The following is a 17,483-nucleotide window of genomic DNA, read 5'->3' as shown; positions in this document are numbered from 1 at the left end:
ATATAACGGCAGGACTTGTTGATTCCTAGACGATACCAGTCATTGATCTCTTCTGCAACACGGTATTAATTGATAGTTGCTAGGACGCCTACTGATTATTACTATTGACCAAAACGAAACCGCCTGATCAGATCTATTAGACTTTGAGAAGACCCCCATCAAACCATTAACCAAATAGCATAATGTTGATCGCTTGGATTTCGTTATTACAACAAGTGTATACATAACAACTGTTTGTTCTTTGAATTGTCGGATAGTTTTATAATTGATAAACAAGACATCACTATAAGTCGTTTGTTGAACAATCGAACGAGACAAACGATACAATGCCATGCTATAGCAGTGAGATCATTGAAGCAATTGTCAGACTTCAATAAGTACTACACGTGATCTAGCACGTGTCTGCATGCACCATATTCAACTCATGGTGGGGAAGCGGGCTTGGAGAACAACGTTGGCACTTCGTCGCATCATCGTTGGCTTCAGAGCTTCGCCGCGCAACATTAACGTAGCGCGCTCTTTCAGCCGACCTTCTTAAGTTTACGACCAAAAATCTTCCCGATAGAGCTTCGAAATTCCTCCAAACTTCTGCTACAGCCACAACAGTGCTCCCTTTGCATGTCTGGCTGCGACACAAACATCTTGAACCAAATTCACTGGAAGACATCATGATAGATTTGTGCGCGCTGAACGATCCTGAACATATCTCTTTCCCTTAGTGGTGAGTTGCCTCCTCGCCTGATGCTCCCGGCCCTGCTCGCTCTGTCCCGGGCATCCCTTGCTATATGTGTCCGGGGCACTTTTCGACGCCCTTTGACTCGAAATCGGAACCCCTACAAGATTGGACTTCTATCAATGAAGACACCCTTGTAACAACGACTTCAAGGAGGATTACTTGGTTCTGGTGTTGTACGCACAGCACAGTACAGCACATGGTAATATAAACTGGAACAATTCGGTACCGACAAGGATAATGAGTTCCACGATATTTGATCTCTGGGCAATATTCATCGAGAAGCAGAGAAATTGAGTATCGCTGCGATTCGAGCGCAGTACCATTCCATTGACAAAAATGTGGCCAAAACCTCTGGGTTTGGGTTTAGCAAGTCTGGGGCGTTTCCTGAGGATACTCTGAGCGGGGCACGGAGCTCAAAGCGACAGCAGCTGAACCAGTGTCTGTACTAATTTCTTTCATAGTACAATTGACGTCCACCTGCCAAACTCTTTCAAAATGTCCTTTTTCGGTTTCGATAATTCGCGCCACAACACGGCTGCGCCTGGCTTCTCCCAAGCCCACGACCCATTCGCTGGGCTGTCAGGCAAGGATGGAGACGATGATGCCCTAGACTTTGAGGAGACGTATGATGGTCTTGGCGACCAACTCGAAGAGACTGGTGACGCTTTCAACGACGATACCTTTGGGGACAGTGGTCCAACAGTTTCCCGCAACGCTGGCAACGACTTTGACTTCTTTGGTCAGACTGCCAAAGTTGCTGGTGCGATAGAGGAGGAACACGTCCGCTTCCATCGCCAGAAGCCAACCGCCGCCAAACCAGCCCAGGCACCCCCTCCTGTTAACCAATATGCGCCCGCTGACTACCAATCCTACTACTCCGGTCAACCTTATCAACAGCAATCGTTCCAACAACAGCCTGTGCGATCTGGTTATGAGAAATACCGTGAGCCCGAACCTCTTCCCGACTTGAACGTTGACCGAAGTATCTGGGGTATCGGTCCTTCCAAGCCCGCTCAGCAAGCATCGCCTGCCCCTGTTCCTGCAGCCCAGCCTAGTCAACATGGTGCCAGCCGAAAGGTCATGAGCTTGGAAGAGGTCGAGGCCGCCATGCGATCTCAGCCTATACAGCATACTCCTCAACCTCATGTCGCAGATCTTTCCTACCAGCAGCCCCCTCCCGGCTTTGCTGCCCCTCAGCACCAACCTCCTCAAGCTCATGGACACGGCCATCCTGTTGCCATTCTGCAGAGACCCCAAAGCACACAGTCAAAGTCCACGCCGCCAGCCCCTGGACTTCAAGGAACTCCTGTCCAGCATCATCAGCAGCTCCATGCGAACCCAACACAAATTCTACAGAATCCCAGCCGCGCTGGCCCGGATGCGCATGTATCACCACAGCAGGGCCAAGCTGCTAAGCAGCCCCACGGTACCGTCCCTAGTGCTGCCCAATTACAGGCTCATCCTCAGATGCAGCAGATGTCTGAAGAAGAGAAGGCTGCTTTCCTCGACCAGGAGACCAAGAGGGCCAAGCGTAACCATAAGATTTGGCTTCTGTCTAAGGACAACGGTTTGATGACACCTCAAGACAAGAACTTCATCACCCGAATCCAGCTTCAGCAGCTCGTTTCTGCTACTGGTAACCCTGTAGAGGGATCCGATGCTTCAATCGCAGAGGATTTCTACTATCAAGTCTACAGTCATATCCGAGCTGGTCAGCGACAGAACCCCAGTCAACCCTTGAGCAATTTTGCGCAAACCTACCTGTACCAAACCGGTAGCCGCCAGGGTGGTATGCGACGCCATGGTCGACCTGCCGAGAACCACTTTCAGCGAATGGAGCAACAGGTGCAGCGAGCTGTGGAAGCCGCCAAGAACAAGCCCAAGAACCCTCAACTTGTCATTGCTGGTAGTCTGGGAAAGATTTCCTTCAGCAACGCCAAGACACCAAAGCCCCTGCTTAGCATCAAGCGCACTGAGAGCGAGCATCAGCGACCAAACAACGGCAAGAAGGGATCCAGCTTAGACCGAAAAACTATCTTGCGAAACGTTGAGAAGGTTTATCAGACTCTCATGCAAATTGAAGACCATGTCCGACTCATCCCACCCCCAATGACCAACCCCGATGAGGAGCTTGAGAACAAGCACAAGGAGTGGGCTATCATTCTGGAGTCCTACAATGCTAAGCTCTGGGAAGAACTCAAGGTTCACGAGCAGATCGGTGTTGTTGTTCCTCACCCATTCATCGCTTTCCTCTCATGCGCCAAGGGCGAGAAGGCTATCCCTCGTCTTTTCCCCCATCTTTCTTTTGAACAACGAACCACCATTTTGACCATGATCATCTACCACCTCGACCAATTGGATGTTGTTCAGGGTGCTGCTATCACACCCGGCGAGGTGACTACAATTAATGCCAGGATGCGAGAGAAGATTGAGCTTTTCATCTCTACTGTCATGCCATCACTCATGCAATACTTCAATGACACTGGCCTGGATATCGTTGATGGTGTTCTGAACCTTATTGCTACCAAGCTCAACGTTGATCTCATTGCCAGATCGAGAATTGGTGTTTCCATGCTCACGCTCATCCTTAGTCGTGCCGTGCTCCTCAAGCAGACGGGAGCCGGCACCCCTGAGCAATGGGACAACTGGTACGTTAATCTGCAACTCAGGAGCCTCATCATTACTAACATGCGATAGGGACCGAACATTTGAAATCCTGTTTACCAGGCTCGAGCCTTCGCTTCCTTACATCTTCCCAGGTAGTGTTAACACCGGAGAGGATGTGTATGTATGGCAGCTTCTTGCAGCCATGGGCGTTAGCGCTACCCATGATCAACAAACTCGTTTGGTCCTTGCTGTCAAAGATCGTGTGCTTGATACTGTCACTGTCTCAAAGACTCTGCCTCCTGTTATGGGAGCTGAGCGCTTGAACAGTGTCAACCTATTCATGCGATCTATCGGTTTGGATGTCGAACTTCTCCAGTAAACACATGTTACATATGCAAACATGCTCTTGTCGGTTATTCTTGGGATTTTTTTCTGGGCTGGCATATAGGAATGAACATTCGAGAGAACCGGGAAGCAGGATGCTACCAAACGAACAGGCTTTACATGCTGGCGAAAGAATATTGGGAGCAAGACATACTGGGTGTACTAAATTCTTCACAGCGACATGGCGAGTGCTCATAGCGTTCGTGTATACCGACATGTTGTCGGATGGTTATTAGTCATGGGGAGAGTTTGGGAGGACTTTTGTCCATGAGGAATTAGGTTACATTGCACTTGAAAATTTACGCGTTTTTTTTTGAAGCAATCAGCTTTTCTGTACCGTGATACTATTTGCATTCCCATCTATTTATGATACAGATCCCAATGCGCCGTCCTATGCAACCTATGCAAATCGTCCCGAATTGTACTTTCAATCATGGCGACCAACTCCTTCCTTATTCGTCAATGTTGACTGTCTTTGAAGCTGCAGCCCTAGGTTTACCTCCTCGTCGAGCAACACCTCCTGCTGCCGCTCCACCACGAGGCCGGAGTTTAGGTTTCCGCGCCTCTTCCGACTCAGGCACCGGCTGTTCTGCTTGCTTGCTAGGAGCTAGCTTAGGCTCCTCCTTAACAACAGGCTCGGGCGTCGTTGGTCTCTCCATTCCACTGACCGCATGTAGAAGATCATCGTCGTTCCATCGGCGGGCAAACTTGGGCACCGATTCCTCGAGTGCCTGTTCTTTCTCGTCGGCGTCGTCTGCCTTCTCTTCCGCCTCATCCTCCTGCGTAGGACGCAGGAAGAGGCTTTCATTGTAAACCTCCCACGCGGCCTCCTCGTTCTCATCTGTGTAATGCATTGTACGCCAGTGCTCGGTCTGCACAGAGCGTAGCCGGTCAGCCATTGTTTCTGTAGTCACGGTTTCGCCATCGCCAGTGGCCTTGACGGTCATGTGAATTGCGCGGGCAGTGCCGCCTGTTGTGGTGGGAGCCGAGTCTTTGGTGGCCGCGGCTTGTCGTTCTTGCTGGACAGTTGCGTCGATATGGTGAAGTTGCGGTCGAAGGTGAACAAGAGACGATACGGGTGTAAGATGTAGATCCTCTGCATTCCAAGTTAGAAATAGTATGAGTGGCAATAGCTGCTGTGACTCACTGCCTTGGAAAACACCAACCATGTGTTGGACTTCCTTGTACTCAGGGTACTGTCCACCCAGTGTCTGCGTACGAAGCACTTTGTCCTGCCTAACGGCCTCTGCCCAGTCCACAGCTTCATCATCCTCTTCTACCTTCTTCCTCCCACCTCGAGCCTGAACAGTGCCGAAGCCAAAACCACCAGCTAGACCATGACTGCCACCGTTCTTAGTAGCCATAGAAGCGTTTAAAGTCTTTCCCCACTTAAGGCCCTTCTCTCGATCGTATGCTACGGTATTGTCGAGAGGAACGTCAACTTCAACCATGCCGGCCTGAGCCTTGACACGCAGCTCGGTAGGAGGAGGTCGGGGAGACTCATCGGTACGGTTCGGGTGCTGGAGAACGAGAAGACGTCGGCCTAGCGGTAACGAAGGGTTGATAAAGACATTGTAGGTTGCAGTCACAGGGTCGTCGTCATCGTCGTCTTCTATCGTGGTCGCATTATTGGTTGTGGAAGGCTTGATGCTGGAGTCAACGTCCATCTGATCGACGTCCATTGAGGCGGCAGGAGCTGATGTATCCGTTACAGAAGACATCTTTCTACCAGTTCCGGGGGGATTCAAGGCACTTGTCGGGATATCGGCTTGCAAGCGCAGATGTATGATGTCTCGTGGTCGGTACCTCAAGCTACCAGCATGAGTCGGTTGGCAAAGTTGCTTTGCGCCAATGCCTCTATATGACAGAAAGTAGCAGTCTCTACACCCAAAGTTGGATGGCAATATGCAGTAAAGCCGGCAACTTGTCAAGGAAATTTCAGAATTGTTGCGACAGCTTTATTTGAAATAAAGCAATGTTTTGAGTTGGAAATACTGAAGCGTCTGAACCTGGGAGGGGCGATCGTAGAGAAATTTCCATGTTCGTCCCCCGCCAAAGTCTAGACCTTTATCTTATCAACGGTTCAAGGGTGATACAAAACATTCAGGCTACCTACTAACCAACCTACCTCAATGGACCTTTGCTAGCTGCAATACCGAATGGACAAAAATGAGGCATTGCGTCACTTGAGTCTTGATGATCCAAATTCTTTGCAAAATATTTTAAAACTGATTTAATTTTCTATTCCACAAGATGCGAAATCCTTTTAACTGAATTCTTTTATGCCACCTGATGTAGAGCCGTAAAATGTTAGACGCAATATATTAACTGCCAAAGTCCGCAACGAAAACTCATGACTACCTAGATCATTCTTTTTATCGGTTCTTGCCACGGTCTCGTCGTCCGCCCTCCATGACCTTGACTTTCTTGTTGAACCTGTCTCCGATTCCACCCCCCATACCACTTCCACGAGGTCCGTCTGTTGTGTCGATTCCACGCTTTCGGCTCTTGTCCAGCAGTGAACGGACATTTCCACCAGATTTTTTGGCCCTGGTAAGACGATCGATACGATCGACACCCTCTCCAAGGTTGTGCCAGTCCTCGCCACCAAATTGCATACGGTTGCTGCGGCCAGCCTGCTTCGCCTTCTGGGCGCGATCCTTCTTGCTCTCCTTGGGAAGACGTGTGAAATTCATCTCTTCGTATTCTCGGCGCTCTGCCTCCTCCTTTCTTTGGGAGTCGGTCTTCATCTTGCGGCCACCCTGGACAATTGTGGTACCAATACTGGGCTCGGCCAAGGGAGCAGTAGAGAGCTCTGAAGCCACGAACTCCTCCATGGTGTGTGACTTGCCAGCGCGGCGGTCGAACTTCTGGGGTCGCTGGGGCGCTTCCATTGTTTGGCGCTCTCTTTTGGGAGGTTGGTAGACACCCGGAGCTCCTCCATTACGCTCTGCACGGCGGGCAGTAACATCGTCAGCCATGACACCAAAGTTACCAGGCTTATGAGACAGCTTCTCAGCATCTGCCTCCTCCTCCTCTTCTTCCTCTTCTTCTTCAGAATCTGATCCTGCCGCTGCCCTGGCCTCCTTTGCTTGCCTCTCACGCTCCGCATCGTCTGCTGTTCGGAGGAATCGGTCAATGGAGAAGCGTAGTTTCTCTTCCAATGGCCTTGCTCCCCTTTCAAGATAGAGTCGGAGTTCTATCAGCTTTGCCCTGACGGATTCGTCGAGTTCGGAGTCGCTATCGTCGGCATTTTCCGATTTCGTTTTCGAGTTGCGCAACTTGAGGAGGATCAAGAAGACCAGGTTTTGTAGGTATGAAAGAAGGAGCTCGTTCTTGACATCGAGAAGGGAAATGCCGTCTTTCTGATGTTCGATAGATGCAAGCTTGGGTGTTACGTCGAGCGCTGAGGAAAGCGACTGTGTCAGCGACGTTAGAAGCGCTGGTAATGTTGTAGGGGCTGCCATGGTGATTTGGTTGCCTGAGTTGGTAAATCTCTCGACAGTCAAGAAAAGATGCCTCGTCAAAAAGTTTGGAGTACCAACTTTTTAGCGGGGCTTTCTTGACTGGTTCCACACAGGTGTGGCTCAAGCCTGAAACGCCACAGACCCCCTGCTTGCTCCCCTGACTAAGCCAATAGTTCACTGGAACTTGGCCAGATATTACAGCAGGTACAATGAAGCTCCCTGTCCGACGTCTCATTCTCGTAGCTATATTGCTGGCTTGACTAAGCACACAATCTTTTATATCATCAGCAAGCAAAGAGAGAGAAAAACTGTTAAACGCCAGTTCCGGAATCAGGAAAGCTGCTCATATCCTGATTACATCCTTTCGTTGCTTCCAAATTGCGGGCCGCGCAAGTCGTCGTCAGCTATCTAGGAGCTTGATACGATAGATTCGGGGCCTCTTTTCGCAACGCTCCTTATCCAACGCTTGCAAGTCTGTGCATGACCTAACTCTTCAGGATGCATTTCGGAGGGTTTGCGCCTTCAAAGGCGCTTCTAACATCGCTACTCGCCATTCCACAGTTAACTTCAGCCTTCTATCTGCCCGGTGTCGCCCCAACGACCTACAAAGAGGGAGACAAAGTTCCGCTTTATGTCAATAGCATCAAACCAGTTGACCGATCGCAAGACCCTCGACTCCACGCCGTTGTCTCTTACGACTACTACCACCCTGCCTTCCAATTCTGTCGGCCCAAGGACGGTCCTCAGTATGTTTCGGAAAGCCTGGGTAGTATTCTCTTCGGAGATCGCATCATGACTTCTCCATTTGAGCTTATCATGGGCAAGAATGAGACCTGCAAACCTCTTTGCGAAGTTACATATTCTGAGAAATCAATCAACTTTGTCAAGAGTCGCATCGAACAAGGCTATAGTTTGGAATGGTTAGTGGATGGACTGCCAGCTGGTCAGGAAGTTCTTGATCAGTTGACTGGCACTACCTTCTACAACCCTCGGTTCTTGCTCGGCCAAGACGACAAGGACGACAACATCCTTTTCAACAACCACTACGAAATCGTTGTCGAGTATCACGAGGTCAACAAGGATCCCAATCAGCGCCGTGTGGTTGGTGTGATTGTGCAACCTAGTTCCAAGGAGTATAGCGGCAAAGCTGATTGCGGTAACCACGGGCCTATCGTTTTGAATGGCAAGGAGCAGCACGTCGGTTTCAGCTACAGTGTCTTCTGGCGCAAATCCGAGACCGCCTGGGCTACTCGTTGGGACAAGTACTTGCACGTATTCGATCCCAAGATTCACTGGTTCTGGCTCATCGACACTGCCATCATTGTTGTGATCCTTGTCCTAACAGTCATGTCTATTCTTGTGCGCGCACTGAAGAAGGACATTGCTCGTTATAACCGACTTGACCAGATCGATCTCGATGACTTTGGCGGTACTTCGGTCGTCGAGGACGGCGTGCAGGAGGACTCTGGCTGGAAATTGGTCCATGGCGATGTCTTCCGAACCCCCTCGCGACCTCTTCTCCTTTCGATCCTAGCAGGAAACGGAGTCCAGCTGTTCTGCATGACCGGGTGCACTATTCTCTTCGCCCTCCTTGGATTTCTCTCACCCTCAAACCGTGGATCCCTCGGAACTATCATGATTCTCATGTACACTGTTCTTGGTTTTGTTGGTGGCTACGTCTCTGCTCGAACCTACAAGGCCTGGCAGGGCGAGGCTTGGAAGCTGAACATTGCTTTGACCCCTATCCTGGTCCCTGGCGCCGTCTTTTCTAGCTTCTTCCTCTTAAACCTCTTCCTGTGGGCGAAGCAGTCATCAGGCGCAGTTCCCTTTACAACTATGCTTGTGATTGTCGCCATCTGGTTCATCATTTCGATTCCGCTCTCCTTCGGTGGTTCTTGGCTCGGATTCCGATCTCCTCAATTCGAGCCTCCTGTTCGTACCAACCAGATCCCCCGACAAATTCCCCCTGTGAGCACCTACCTCAAGCCTGTTCCCAGTGTGCTTATCGTCGGTCTTCTTCCCTTTGGCGCCATCTTCGTTGAGTTATTCTTCATTATGAACTCGATCTGGTTTAGCAGGATCTACTACATGTTTGGCTTCCTGTTTCTCTGTTACGGTCTCATGATCGTCGTTTGTGCTGCTGTCACCATTCTCATGGTGTATTTCTTGCTATGTTCCGAGAACTACAATTGGCAGTGGAGGTCTTTCTTGGCAGCAGGCATGAGTGGTGGCTACATCTTCTTGAACTGCCTTTTGTACCTTGTCACTAAGGTCAGAGCAAGCGGATTTGCTGGCATTGTGCTCTATGTGGGCTACAGCGCCATCATCTCATTCCTGTTCTTCATTCTTACTGGTAAGTGCTACATTCTACATGTGGTCATACAATTCTAACTTTTCCAGGCTCAATTGGCTACTTTGCTAGTTGGTGGTTCATTCGCAAGATCTACTCTTCCATTAAGATCGACTAAGATGCGAGTTTACGCCAATGCCAAGACAGAATGGAACATGACCGACGAGTGATTTATGAATGAGGCGGGATACGGCGTTTGTAACAACACATGTACGACCAGCGTATGGAATTTGTGTTTAGCGTGAGCCGTACCGTATGTGGCAATCACCAGCCAGCGGCTAGACTTTGGTGAAAAGGACCTGCGATGTTGCATCGATTCACTTCAAGTAAGGAGTAGATTTATTCTCACTAGAAAGGGTTTTAAAAAGGAGGATGGTCCAAAAAGCCTGAGCCGTGTTGGCTATTGATGAGGGGTATTGCGTTTTTGCATTGGTTTAAGTTCGTTATAGATATCAAAGTTCTGTGACTTTTCTGTCCTTGTTCAATCATCGTCATCATCGTCATCCAGATCATCCAAATTAGTAAACTGAAATTGGGCCTTTTGTTGCGGAGGTCCAGTAGGGCTCCTCTGCTCGCCAGGGGCAGTTGGGCCTCCAACCAGACTTGCGCGCCTCCAAGCCTCTTGATCCTTCTCTCTTTGGCGTTCCCTTTCGATGCGCTGGCGCTCGCGTTCTTCGCGGATCTTCTTCTCGCGCTCCTCCTGGGCGATACGATCCTCTTCCTCTTTCTTCTTTCTTTCTTCTTCCTCGCGGCGCTTGCGCTCCTCCTCCTCCGCTGGATCGTAGCCTTTGGGGTTGATGCCCTGTTCCAGTAAGACTTGGTGGGCGGCCAGAGCGCCTGCGCCAAGCTGGAGATCATTTGGCCATGGTACAAAGATCTGATCAGTCAGGGGATTCAAGAATTGGGTCCACTCGTTGGGAAGGCTGGTGTTGGCGGACATTGTAGACTGTTGTGTTGCAGGGTCTTGTGAAACATGCGGTGTACCATTCATGACTGCTGGGCTTTGAACCTGGGACGACGGAGGTGCAGAGGGTGTCATGACAGACGCGGTTTGCGAGTCGGGTCCAGGAGTCTGAGCGCCAGGCGTTTGGCCATCGGGCGTGGGCGGCGCTGCTGTTGCCGGTATAGCCTTGATAGTACCAGCAGGGGGCATGGTCGTTTTACTAATGCGCCTAGCATAGTTGAGCAGTTCCTCGTAAGCGATGGCATAGCTGGGACCGGCAGGAAAGGTTGTGGTGTGCGTTGTTACAATATCCTTGCGGGTAGTCGCAAGGTTGGAGAGTGTTTCGCGGATCTGGGTATCGAGAGCTGCTGAGGATTCACGTAGCTGTTGTATACGTAGATAGTTGTTCTGGTGAGTTTGCACTAAGGTGGCGGTCAGTCAGAAGTTCCAAAGTAGCTACTCTGCTGAACCAAGATAGGCTACCTTCTCCTAAGCCATTGCTTAACTCTTTGTCCGCTGCATCAAGTTCATCACCTTGCTGTATAGAAGGGTGAAATTTGGTGACTGAATCAATCAAGTTTGCAAGTGCTTTTTCAAGTCGCTCGAAGCGACCATCGATATATGTGTCCATCACAGATATATGGAAGATTGGCGCGACCGACCGAGATGATATAAAAAGTGATATGAAAGTAAATAAAGGAATACAAGGCCTAAGTTGGAGCAGGTGTAGCTTGAGAGTGATGGTGGGTCAGAAGTCTGTGGCTTTATTGGCCAGAAACCTTACAGCTTCTTTTCACGCCTGAGGCCAAACCCGATCTTTCCCGTTCGGCAAACTCGCGCATCGAAGGCCATTCTTTTACGACGACGAAATCGACGAGCAATTGAACGACAACACAGGCTTCCACCGCCCTACGATTCAAGATGGTTTCCTACGTACGTCCGAACTCCCTGATACAGTCACCCACTGCGACCCTTCTATCATCGCCAATGACCTCTGGCATCTTCGACAAAGCGATTCATAAACTGACGTGATTATTGACAGACTCCCATCCGCATGGCGGAATTCAAGAGCAACTATGGTCCTAAGTATGTCTTATCACCCTACCGTCCTCGAAAATCAAACGACGAGTTCCCACGATCACACGAGCAAACTGCGACTTGGGAGATATCGAAAAATGGCTGATTTGGATCTGGAAACGGTGACGTTGGCTAATGCTCTAAATTAGGTACCACGCTCAGCCCAACCTCGCTGGCTACACCACTCAGTCTGCCTTCCGAATGTGAGTTCAAATCCTACAACAAAAGTCGAACGGAAATCGAAAGCATGCGAACGAGTTCAACGTCATTCTCCCTTCCATTTCCCCGGATTTCTTCGATGTACAACCGCGGTTGAGACGAATATGATGGGCGGGGGTGAATTCAATCGAAACGACCGACCATCATGCGAGACGGCCGAATGTATTTTTGAATGAATACTGACAACATCATTCAGTGCTTCCCGTCTGGCCATGTACGGTGCCCCTGCCGCTGTTGGTGTCCTCCTCTTCGCCAACGGTATCCCCCGTGTGCAGCGCGATGTCCTTCAGGTATGAAACGACTATGCAGTTACCAGATCTTGTTTTAGATACTGACCCCCCATACAGAAGATCCCCTTCCTCGGTGGCTTCTTCCGAAAGGAGATCCACCCCGCCGACAACGTAAGTTTCATGCGTATTATAGAGCCATTGAAGTCAGGCACTGATTGCATGTTTAGCCCTTCTAAATCAACTGGTGTATTGCGGATGATAGACGTTGCTCAGCGCCGGTACCAGCTCTCCTTGTAAAGATATTCAAATAGACATGTTCTGAGCCTTGAAATTGTTTATGCTGTGAAATGTAAACTTTGTGATTGGTCAATGTTTAAGTGGTTAGGTAGAACTATAAGCAAGATCAGACAACATAAGTAAGATTACAATACTAGATATTATATGACAATTAATGGCAAGTTCAATGACTGCTTAATTGCGTGTTATATTATATACCAACATTAATAAGTATTGTGGTTCGGGAGCCCACCCAACGCGCAATTCTTAGTAGGTTGTTCAGCGACCTTGTACTTGGTTAGTACAGTGTAGATGTTGATTGCGAAACACTGTTTTCTCCCCCTACAACCTCGAGGCAATCTGCCTTACATCAATACCACGCCAATTCCACCACCGATCATTAAATAACCTTTTGCTTCACCTATTCAATTATTTCCCCCACTGCCAAAGGTTTCTATCCCTTAGGCCATGCGGCACTTCACTCGTTAATATTGATTTTGCAACTCAGTCAAGTGCTCTTGAACACTTGTCAAGATGGAATCCTCAGCACCAGTACTGGCCTCGAGCTGGTACGAGCTATTCACTGGCGATTGGCTCAGTCAACCAATACGGGCAGTGTTAGTCGGTGCCCTCGCGCTTCCTTTTGTTCTTTGGCCCCGGGACCAACCTCAAAAATCGAACCCTCGACTATTTGCCTTGTTTGTCTATCTGCTTCACTTTGCTGCTGTCCCCTGGCTGTATCTCGTAACGAAATTGGTCCCTGAACCCTATCTGGTAAGTCTCCCACGTATCGGCAGATCAGAGAAACTGATGTATAAAAGGATGAAATCTTCCACATACCCCAAGCGCAAAAGTACTGCCAGGGTCGGTTTTTGGAATGGGATGACAAGATCACGACACCCCCAGGCCTGTGAGTTTCAACGTGCAAGGAGTCATTATGTCCAGGAACTAATAGATATCCAGTTACCTTGTCTCCCTGATTACTCCTGGAGTCGTCCAACGGAATGGGCATCTTAACTATGCCTGCAGTGTGCAGAATTTGCGAGCCTTAAATGTCTTTGCACTGGCGGTCCTGGCCTACTTGGCTTTGCAGTGCCGTCGTGAGATCGAGGCACGACTTTACGAAGCTCACTTTTCTACCAGGCTGCGTAATACCTCGCAGTATGCACTCCATACTGCCTTTAATGTTGCCTTGTTTCCTCTTCTTTTCTTTTTCTCCGGTTTATACTACACTGATGTTGCTTCCACTGCAGCTGTTCTGGTCGCGTACCTGAATCACTTGAAACGCATCGGGCGCGATCAAAGCTCGGTTCTAAGTGACCTTGTAACGATTTCCCTTGGTGTTTTCACACTTTTCTTTCGCCAAACAAATGTCTTCTGGGTGGTTGTGTTCATGGGTGGCTTGGAAGCCGTTCATGCTATCAAGACTCTACGGCCAGAACGGGTTGACCAACCAGTCATCCTGACACTTTCCGAGCAGCTAAAGCACTATGCTTGGAGATACTCTCTCGGAGATATTCACGACCCGCCGTTACATGCAATGTGGCCAGATGGTAAGTCCGACTAACAGATGTCCTGGGCTTTGCTGATCAAAAACCAGACATGCTCTTTTGCGTACTAAGTCTGGGTATCGCGGCGCTGTGCAACCCACTCCGCGTCATTCGGCAGATATGGCCTTACGTTTCCGCTCTTTTATTGTTCGGAGCTTTTGTTGCTTGGAATGGCGGTGTTGTGCTTGGTAAGGTGTTCGACTTTTACTTTGGCGTTCAGAATTGACAGACGATAGGAGACAAGTCTAACCATGTGGCTACTATTCATCTTCCGCAGATGCTCTACATCTGGCCCTTCTTTGCCTTCTTCTCTCTACCGCTCCTCATTCCATACATTCTCCCCTTGATCAACGTCCTACGTCGCCTTGTTCACACATCGTCGCCAGCGCTAGCTGCTAGGTCAGCCCCTGGAACGGAAACTTCGTCTTGGTTTGCCTGGTCTTCATCCGGCAATTCTATGTCCAGAAAAACAAGAAGCAAGGTTTCTGGCTCTAAAGGTGGTGCGGAAGTTGATACGCCGCGCAGCGAATACCCGCAGCCATCGAAGGAGTTGCAATATTTCGAAATGATTTTCGGCAGCAAAATCTTCCTTTGGCCCCTTTATCTTCTTGGGACTATCATTTTCTCGTTTGGCATCGTCCGTTACAATACTATCATTCACCCATTTACTCTCGCCGATAACCGCCATTACATGTTCTACGTCTTTCGATACACCATCCGACGAGCTTCTTGGATTCGATACGCCTTGGTCATCCCCTACACTGTGGCTCGCTGGATAACTTGGGGCACCATGGCTGGGTGTTCGCAGTGGTTCATGACTATGCATGGACCCGCGTGCTCTACCTATTCTAGAGGAGACAGAAAGTCCCCCTTCTTAAGCCATCCTGCCTTTACGAATCGTGGTACCTCACCACACCAAACTGATGCTGCATCTCCTACCGAGTCCAAAGACCTGGATGCAAGCCAGCAGCAGGAGCTAAGCCAAGCGTTGGAGAAGGACCCTCTGTTAGCCTCTATTGAGCCATCTACCACTTCGACGGGTCTTGTCTTCTTGCTTGCCACGACCTTGTCGCTCATGACAGCTCCTTTGGTTGAGCCACGGTATTTCATCATCCCCTGGGTGGTGTGGAGATTACTTGTGCCTGCGTGGAAACTCCATGACCACGATTCTGAAGGCGTTGCTGCTACCCTGAAAGGACATCCCAAGACCAAACCCTTGTTCTTGTTCTTTCAGCGCTATGATCTGCGCCTTATACTTGAGACGTTTTGGTTTATCGCGATCAATGCAGTAACGGGGTACATTTTCCTCACTAAACCGTACGTGTGGAAAGCGGAGGATGGCACTGTACTGGATGGTGGTCGGCTCCAGCGGTTTATGTGGTAGACCTATGTGCATGACGAAAAGAGAAGTTAAATGGTGGTTGCAAAAGATACTCTTTTTGTATTTTCATCTTTGCAGGCACGTCTGTGACTTGAAATCTTGCCATTATATAAAATATGCCCAAAACGCCATACCCATGGCCTATAACCTTGACCGACCCGTAACCATATCCAAACCATACCCAGTTTCATATCGAGTGTTCCAAATCCATTTCCAGGGTCAAAATAACACTAATTCTCCATTTATCATAAAGGGCTTCTTGTGGCACATGAGATACTTATTCATATCCTCCATGCACAGTTTATTGAGAAGATAAAGAAAAATAAGAGGCCATCCAATTTCGTCCAGTGCGGCGGCTTATAAACTCAAGCGATCCAAGCTTAGACCATCGTTGCTTCTCACACGACGAATAACGCCAAGCTTGAAGAACTTCTCTTCACCACCAGGAGTGCGTCCGCCGATATACCACTTATCGGCGCCTATCACATCGCGAAAGCCTTCACTGCTGCTATCGCTCCCACGCCGGGCAGAAGATCCGGGGATGGGAATGGCGGTGCCGTGGCTGGGAGAGGTGGACGTTGATGGTGACGAGGAGGAGGCGGTATTGCGGGGAGGGCGAATAGCTACGTTGGAAGCAGTTGGCTGTTGCTGAGGCTGTTGGTGGTGATGTGATGATGAGGCAGACGGCGATGTTGTAGACGTTGAAGATACAGCGGCAGCTGTGGTGGATGTCGTCGTTGCTGTTGTATCTCGGGCGTGCTTGTTTGGTTGATGTTGGGATGTTGTCGAGATGGAGGGGCCTTGGGGACGGAAGGCGGCGAGGAAAGAAGAGAGGAAAAATGGTCGTTGTGAAGGCATTTTGTGGTTGTTGGTTGTTGTGTTGTATTGTACTGTCGAGTTGAGCAGAAGAGTAGAGTAGCCGAGCGACGGTCCGAGTCGGGTCAAGGTTAGATCGGAGTACGTCGGTGTTGATGATTCGCAGTAATCAAAGGGATCCAGTCCCTATTTGAAGGAGTTCTTTCTTGATTGTCTAATTGTGTATAATGGTTGATGTAGAGATTGGATCGTCTTATTTCATGGGGGACGGGAAGTGGGTAGCAGTTGGTAGTTGTGGAAGAAGCAAGGAGTGACAGTGACAGCGATAGTGATAATCTGGGGGTAACTGTGACTCTAGTAGTCTAGTAGTTGGTCACTGACGTCGAAGGTTTTTTTGCGGGGAGTCTCCAAAGCCTAGTATTTCGATTCGATCTAGAGGCAAGCGAAGTGAAAGTGGCCGGTAACACCCGGTAAATCTGCAAACGTAATGTTAATAGCAGGGTTATCATAGGTCAGTGTTAGTAAGTCTAGTACGTACAAGATGGTGCACGTGTTTAGAGAGTGCAACCAACACTTTTCACTGTCTAGGTACGGTAGTTAATATATTGTAAAAAGAAACAGAGGCTGCACTAGTTCAAGTTGAAATGCGGAGGTGGCAGTAAAAGTGAGTTATAGTTATGGGTGAGTATAATCTCTGATTGGGTGAGGTAGTTGGCGATGTGGTTGATGGCTGCGGTTATTATGTTAATAAGTGGTCAAGCCAAGAGGTTAATCCTGGTATACCTAGTCTAGACAACTATCACAATGAATCCTTAATTCCAGTCAATTCGCTAGGCAGCCTGGCAGCTATAGCAAGTCAGTAGGTACTTTATATGATCCATTCATCCGTCTCACCCACCTATTCATTAAACCCTGAAGGGGAAAGCAAATAAAGGTCATTTTACGCGACGTTTCTTCAACGCCTAGACTTTCCCATGCATATCTACCATGCAGCATCAAGCATAATGGGCAAACTCTTGATTCAGCTATTGGAGATCGCTCCCAGATAAGACTAGTGGAGAATTCAACCCTGTTTTCAACCTTGATCTTTCTAGGCATCGCGATGATAGCGATGGCCATTAATTAATATTTGTGGTCTGCTTCATCAGTGACAAGATAGACACTGAGGTAATGTTCCATTCTCAAAGCCCACGTCTCCGAGCTCTCGGGTCAAAGGGGATCCTTGTGACAGGTCAAGATGAACTGCGAACATGATCTGATAAATCATGAAACTGCAACCATGTAAGCGAGGAGTAGAGGGTGGCTGGGGTTGACAAATCAGTGTTGGGTTTACTGGGTAGTAAGTTGGTGTTTGTGTTCTGTGAGAACAACTATAAGAATCATGTATCTTTCTATAGTTATTGGATATCCTCTTGCTCTGTGCCAAGGTACTATCTAATCCACAAGA

General features: G+C 49.1%; 7 protein-coding genes across 7 annotated transcripts; 4 read left to right on the top strand and 3 right to left on the bottom strand.

The window, feature by feature from the left end:
• Window positions 1–1,231: 1,231 nt before the first annotated feature.
• On the top strand, window positions 1,232–3,722 carry EDB82DRAFT_527698 (topoisomerase II-associated protein PAT1; the record flags this gene model as incomplete). Its single annotated transcript, XM_025728379.1, has 2 exons — window positions 1,232–3,384; window positions 3,434–3,722. 2 exons carry the CDS (start codon window positions 1,232–1,234, stop codon window positions 3,720–3,722), a joined length of 2,442 nt encoding a protein of 813 aa, XP_025582751.1.
• Window positions 3,723–4,033: 311 nt separating this feature from the next.
• On the bottom strand, window positions 4,034–7,250 carry EDB82DRAFT_568370 (Sin-like protein conserved region-domain-containing protein). Its single transcript, XM_025728377.2, has 4 exons — window positions 6,145–7,250; window positions 5,544–5,584; window positions 4,875–5,479; window positions 4,034–4,823 (listed from the first exon to the last, which is right to left on the bottom strand). The coding sequence occupies exons 1-4, from the start codon at window positions 7,192–7,194 to the stop codon at window positions 4,180–4,182; spliced, it is 2,340 nt and encodes a 779-aa protein (XP_025582750.2). The 5' UTR covers window positions 7,195–7,250; the 3' UTR covers window positions 4,034–4,179.
• A 161-nt stretch (window positions 7,251–7,411) lies between these two features.
• EDB82DRAFT_508593 (uncharacterized protein) lies at window positions 7,412–10,000 on the top strand. The gene is made up of 2 exons (XM_025728375.2): window positions 7,412–9,547; window positions 9,595–10,000. Exons 1-2 carry the CDS (start codon window positions 7,693–7,695, stop codon window positions 9,660–9,662), a joined length of 1,923 nt encoding a protein of 640 aa, XP_025582748.1. The 5' UTR covers window positions 7,412–7,692; the 3' UTR covers window positions 9,663–10,000.
• Window positions 10,001–11,202, bottom strand: EDB82DRAFT_508590 (vitamin-D-receptor interacting mediator subunit 4-domain-containing protein). Its single transcript, XM_025728374.2, has 2 exons — window positions 10,971–11,202; window positions 10,001–10,909 (listed from the first exon to the last, which is right to left on the bottom strand). Exons 1-2 carry the CDS (start codon window positions 11,116–11,118, stop codon window positions 10,026–10,028), a joined length of 1,032 nt encoding a protein of 343 aa, XP_025582747.1. The 5' UTR covers window positions 11,119–11,202; the 3' UTR covers window positions 10,001–10,025.
• Window positions 11,203–11,270: 68 nt separating this feature from the next.
• Window positions 11,271–12,467, top strand: EDB82DRAFT_508588 (ubiquinol-cytochrome-c reductase complex subunit-domain-containing protein). The gene is made up of 6 exons (XM_025728373.2): window positions 11,271–11,420; window positions 11,530–11,573; window positions 11,714–11,767; window positions 11,980–12,073; window positions 12,131–12,184; window positions 12,241–12,467. The coding sequence occupies exons 1-6, from the start codon at window positions 11,409–11,411 to the stop codon at window positions 12,247–12,249; spliced, it is 267 nt and encodes an 88-aa protein (XP_025582746.1). The 5' UTR covers window positions 11,271–11,408; the 3' UTR covers window positions 12,250–12,467.
• Window positions 12,468–12,478: 11 nt separating this feature from the next.
• On the top strand, window positions 12,479–15,271 carry EDB82DRAFT_465380 (Dol-P-Glc:Glc(2)Man(9)GlcNAc(2)-PP-Dol alpha-1,2-glucosyltransferase). Its single transcript, XM_025728372.2, has 5 exons — window positions 12,479–13,063; window positions 13,111–13,199; window positions 13,253–13,842; window positions 13,890–14,027; window positions 14,076–15,271. Exons 1-5 carry the CDS (start codon window positions 12,824–12,826, stop codon window positions 15,221–15,223), a joined length of 2,205 nt encoding a protein of 734 aa, XP_025582745.1. The 5' UTR covers window positions 12,479–12,823; the 3' UTR covers window positions 15,224–15,271.
• A 223-nt stretch (window positions 15,272–15,494) lies between these two features.
• EDB82DRAFT_262701 (uncharacterized protein) lies at window positions 15,495–16,480 on the bottom strand. Its single transcript, XM_025728371.2, has one exon. The coding sequence runs from the start codon at window positions 16,076–16,078 to the stop codon at window positions 15,578–15,580; it is 501 nt and encodes a 166-aa protein (XP_025582744.1). The 5' UTR covers window positions 16,079–16,480; the 3' UTR covers window positions 15,495–15,577.
• Between the last annotated feature and the right edge of the window lie 1,003 nt (window positions 16,481–17,483).

Source organism: Fusarium venenatum (genome assembly GCF_020744135.1).
Source record: "Fusarium venenatum strain MPI-CAGE-CH-0201 chromosome Unknown EDB82scaffold_3, whole genome shotgun sequence".
Lineage (NCBI taxonomy): Eukaryota > Fungi > Ascomycota > Sordariomycetes > Hypocreales > Nectriaceae > Fusarium > Fusarium venenatum.
This window is presented reverse-complemented; position numbering and strand designations above follow the sequence as displayed.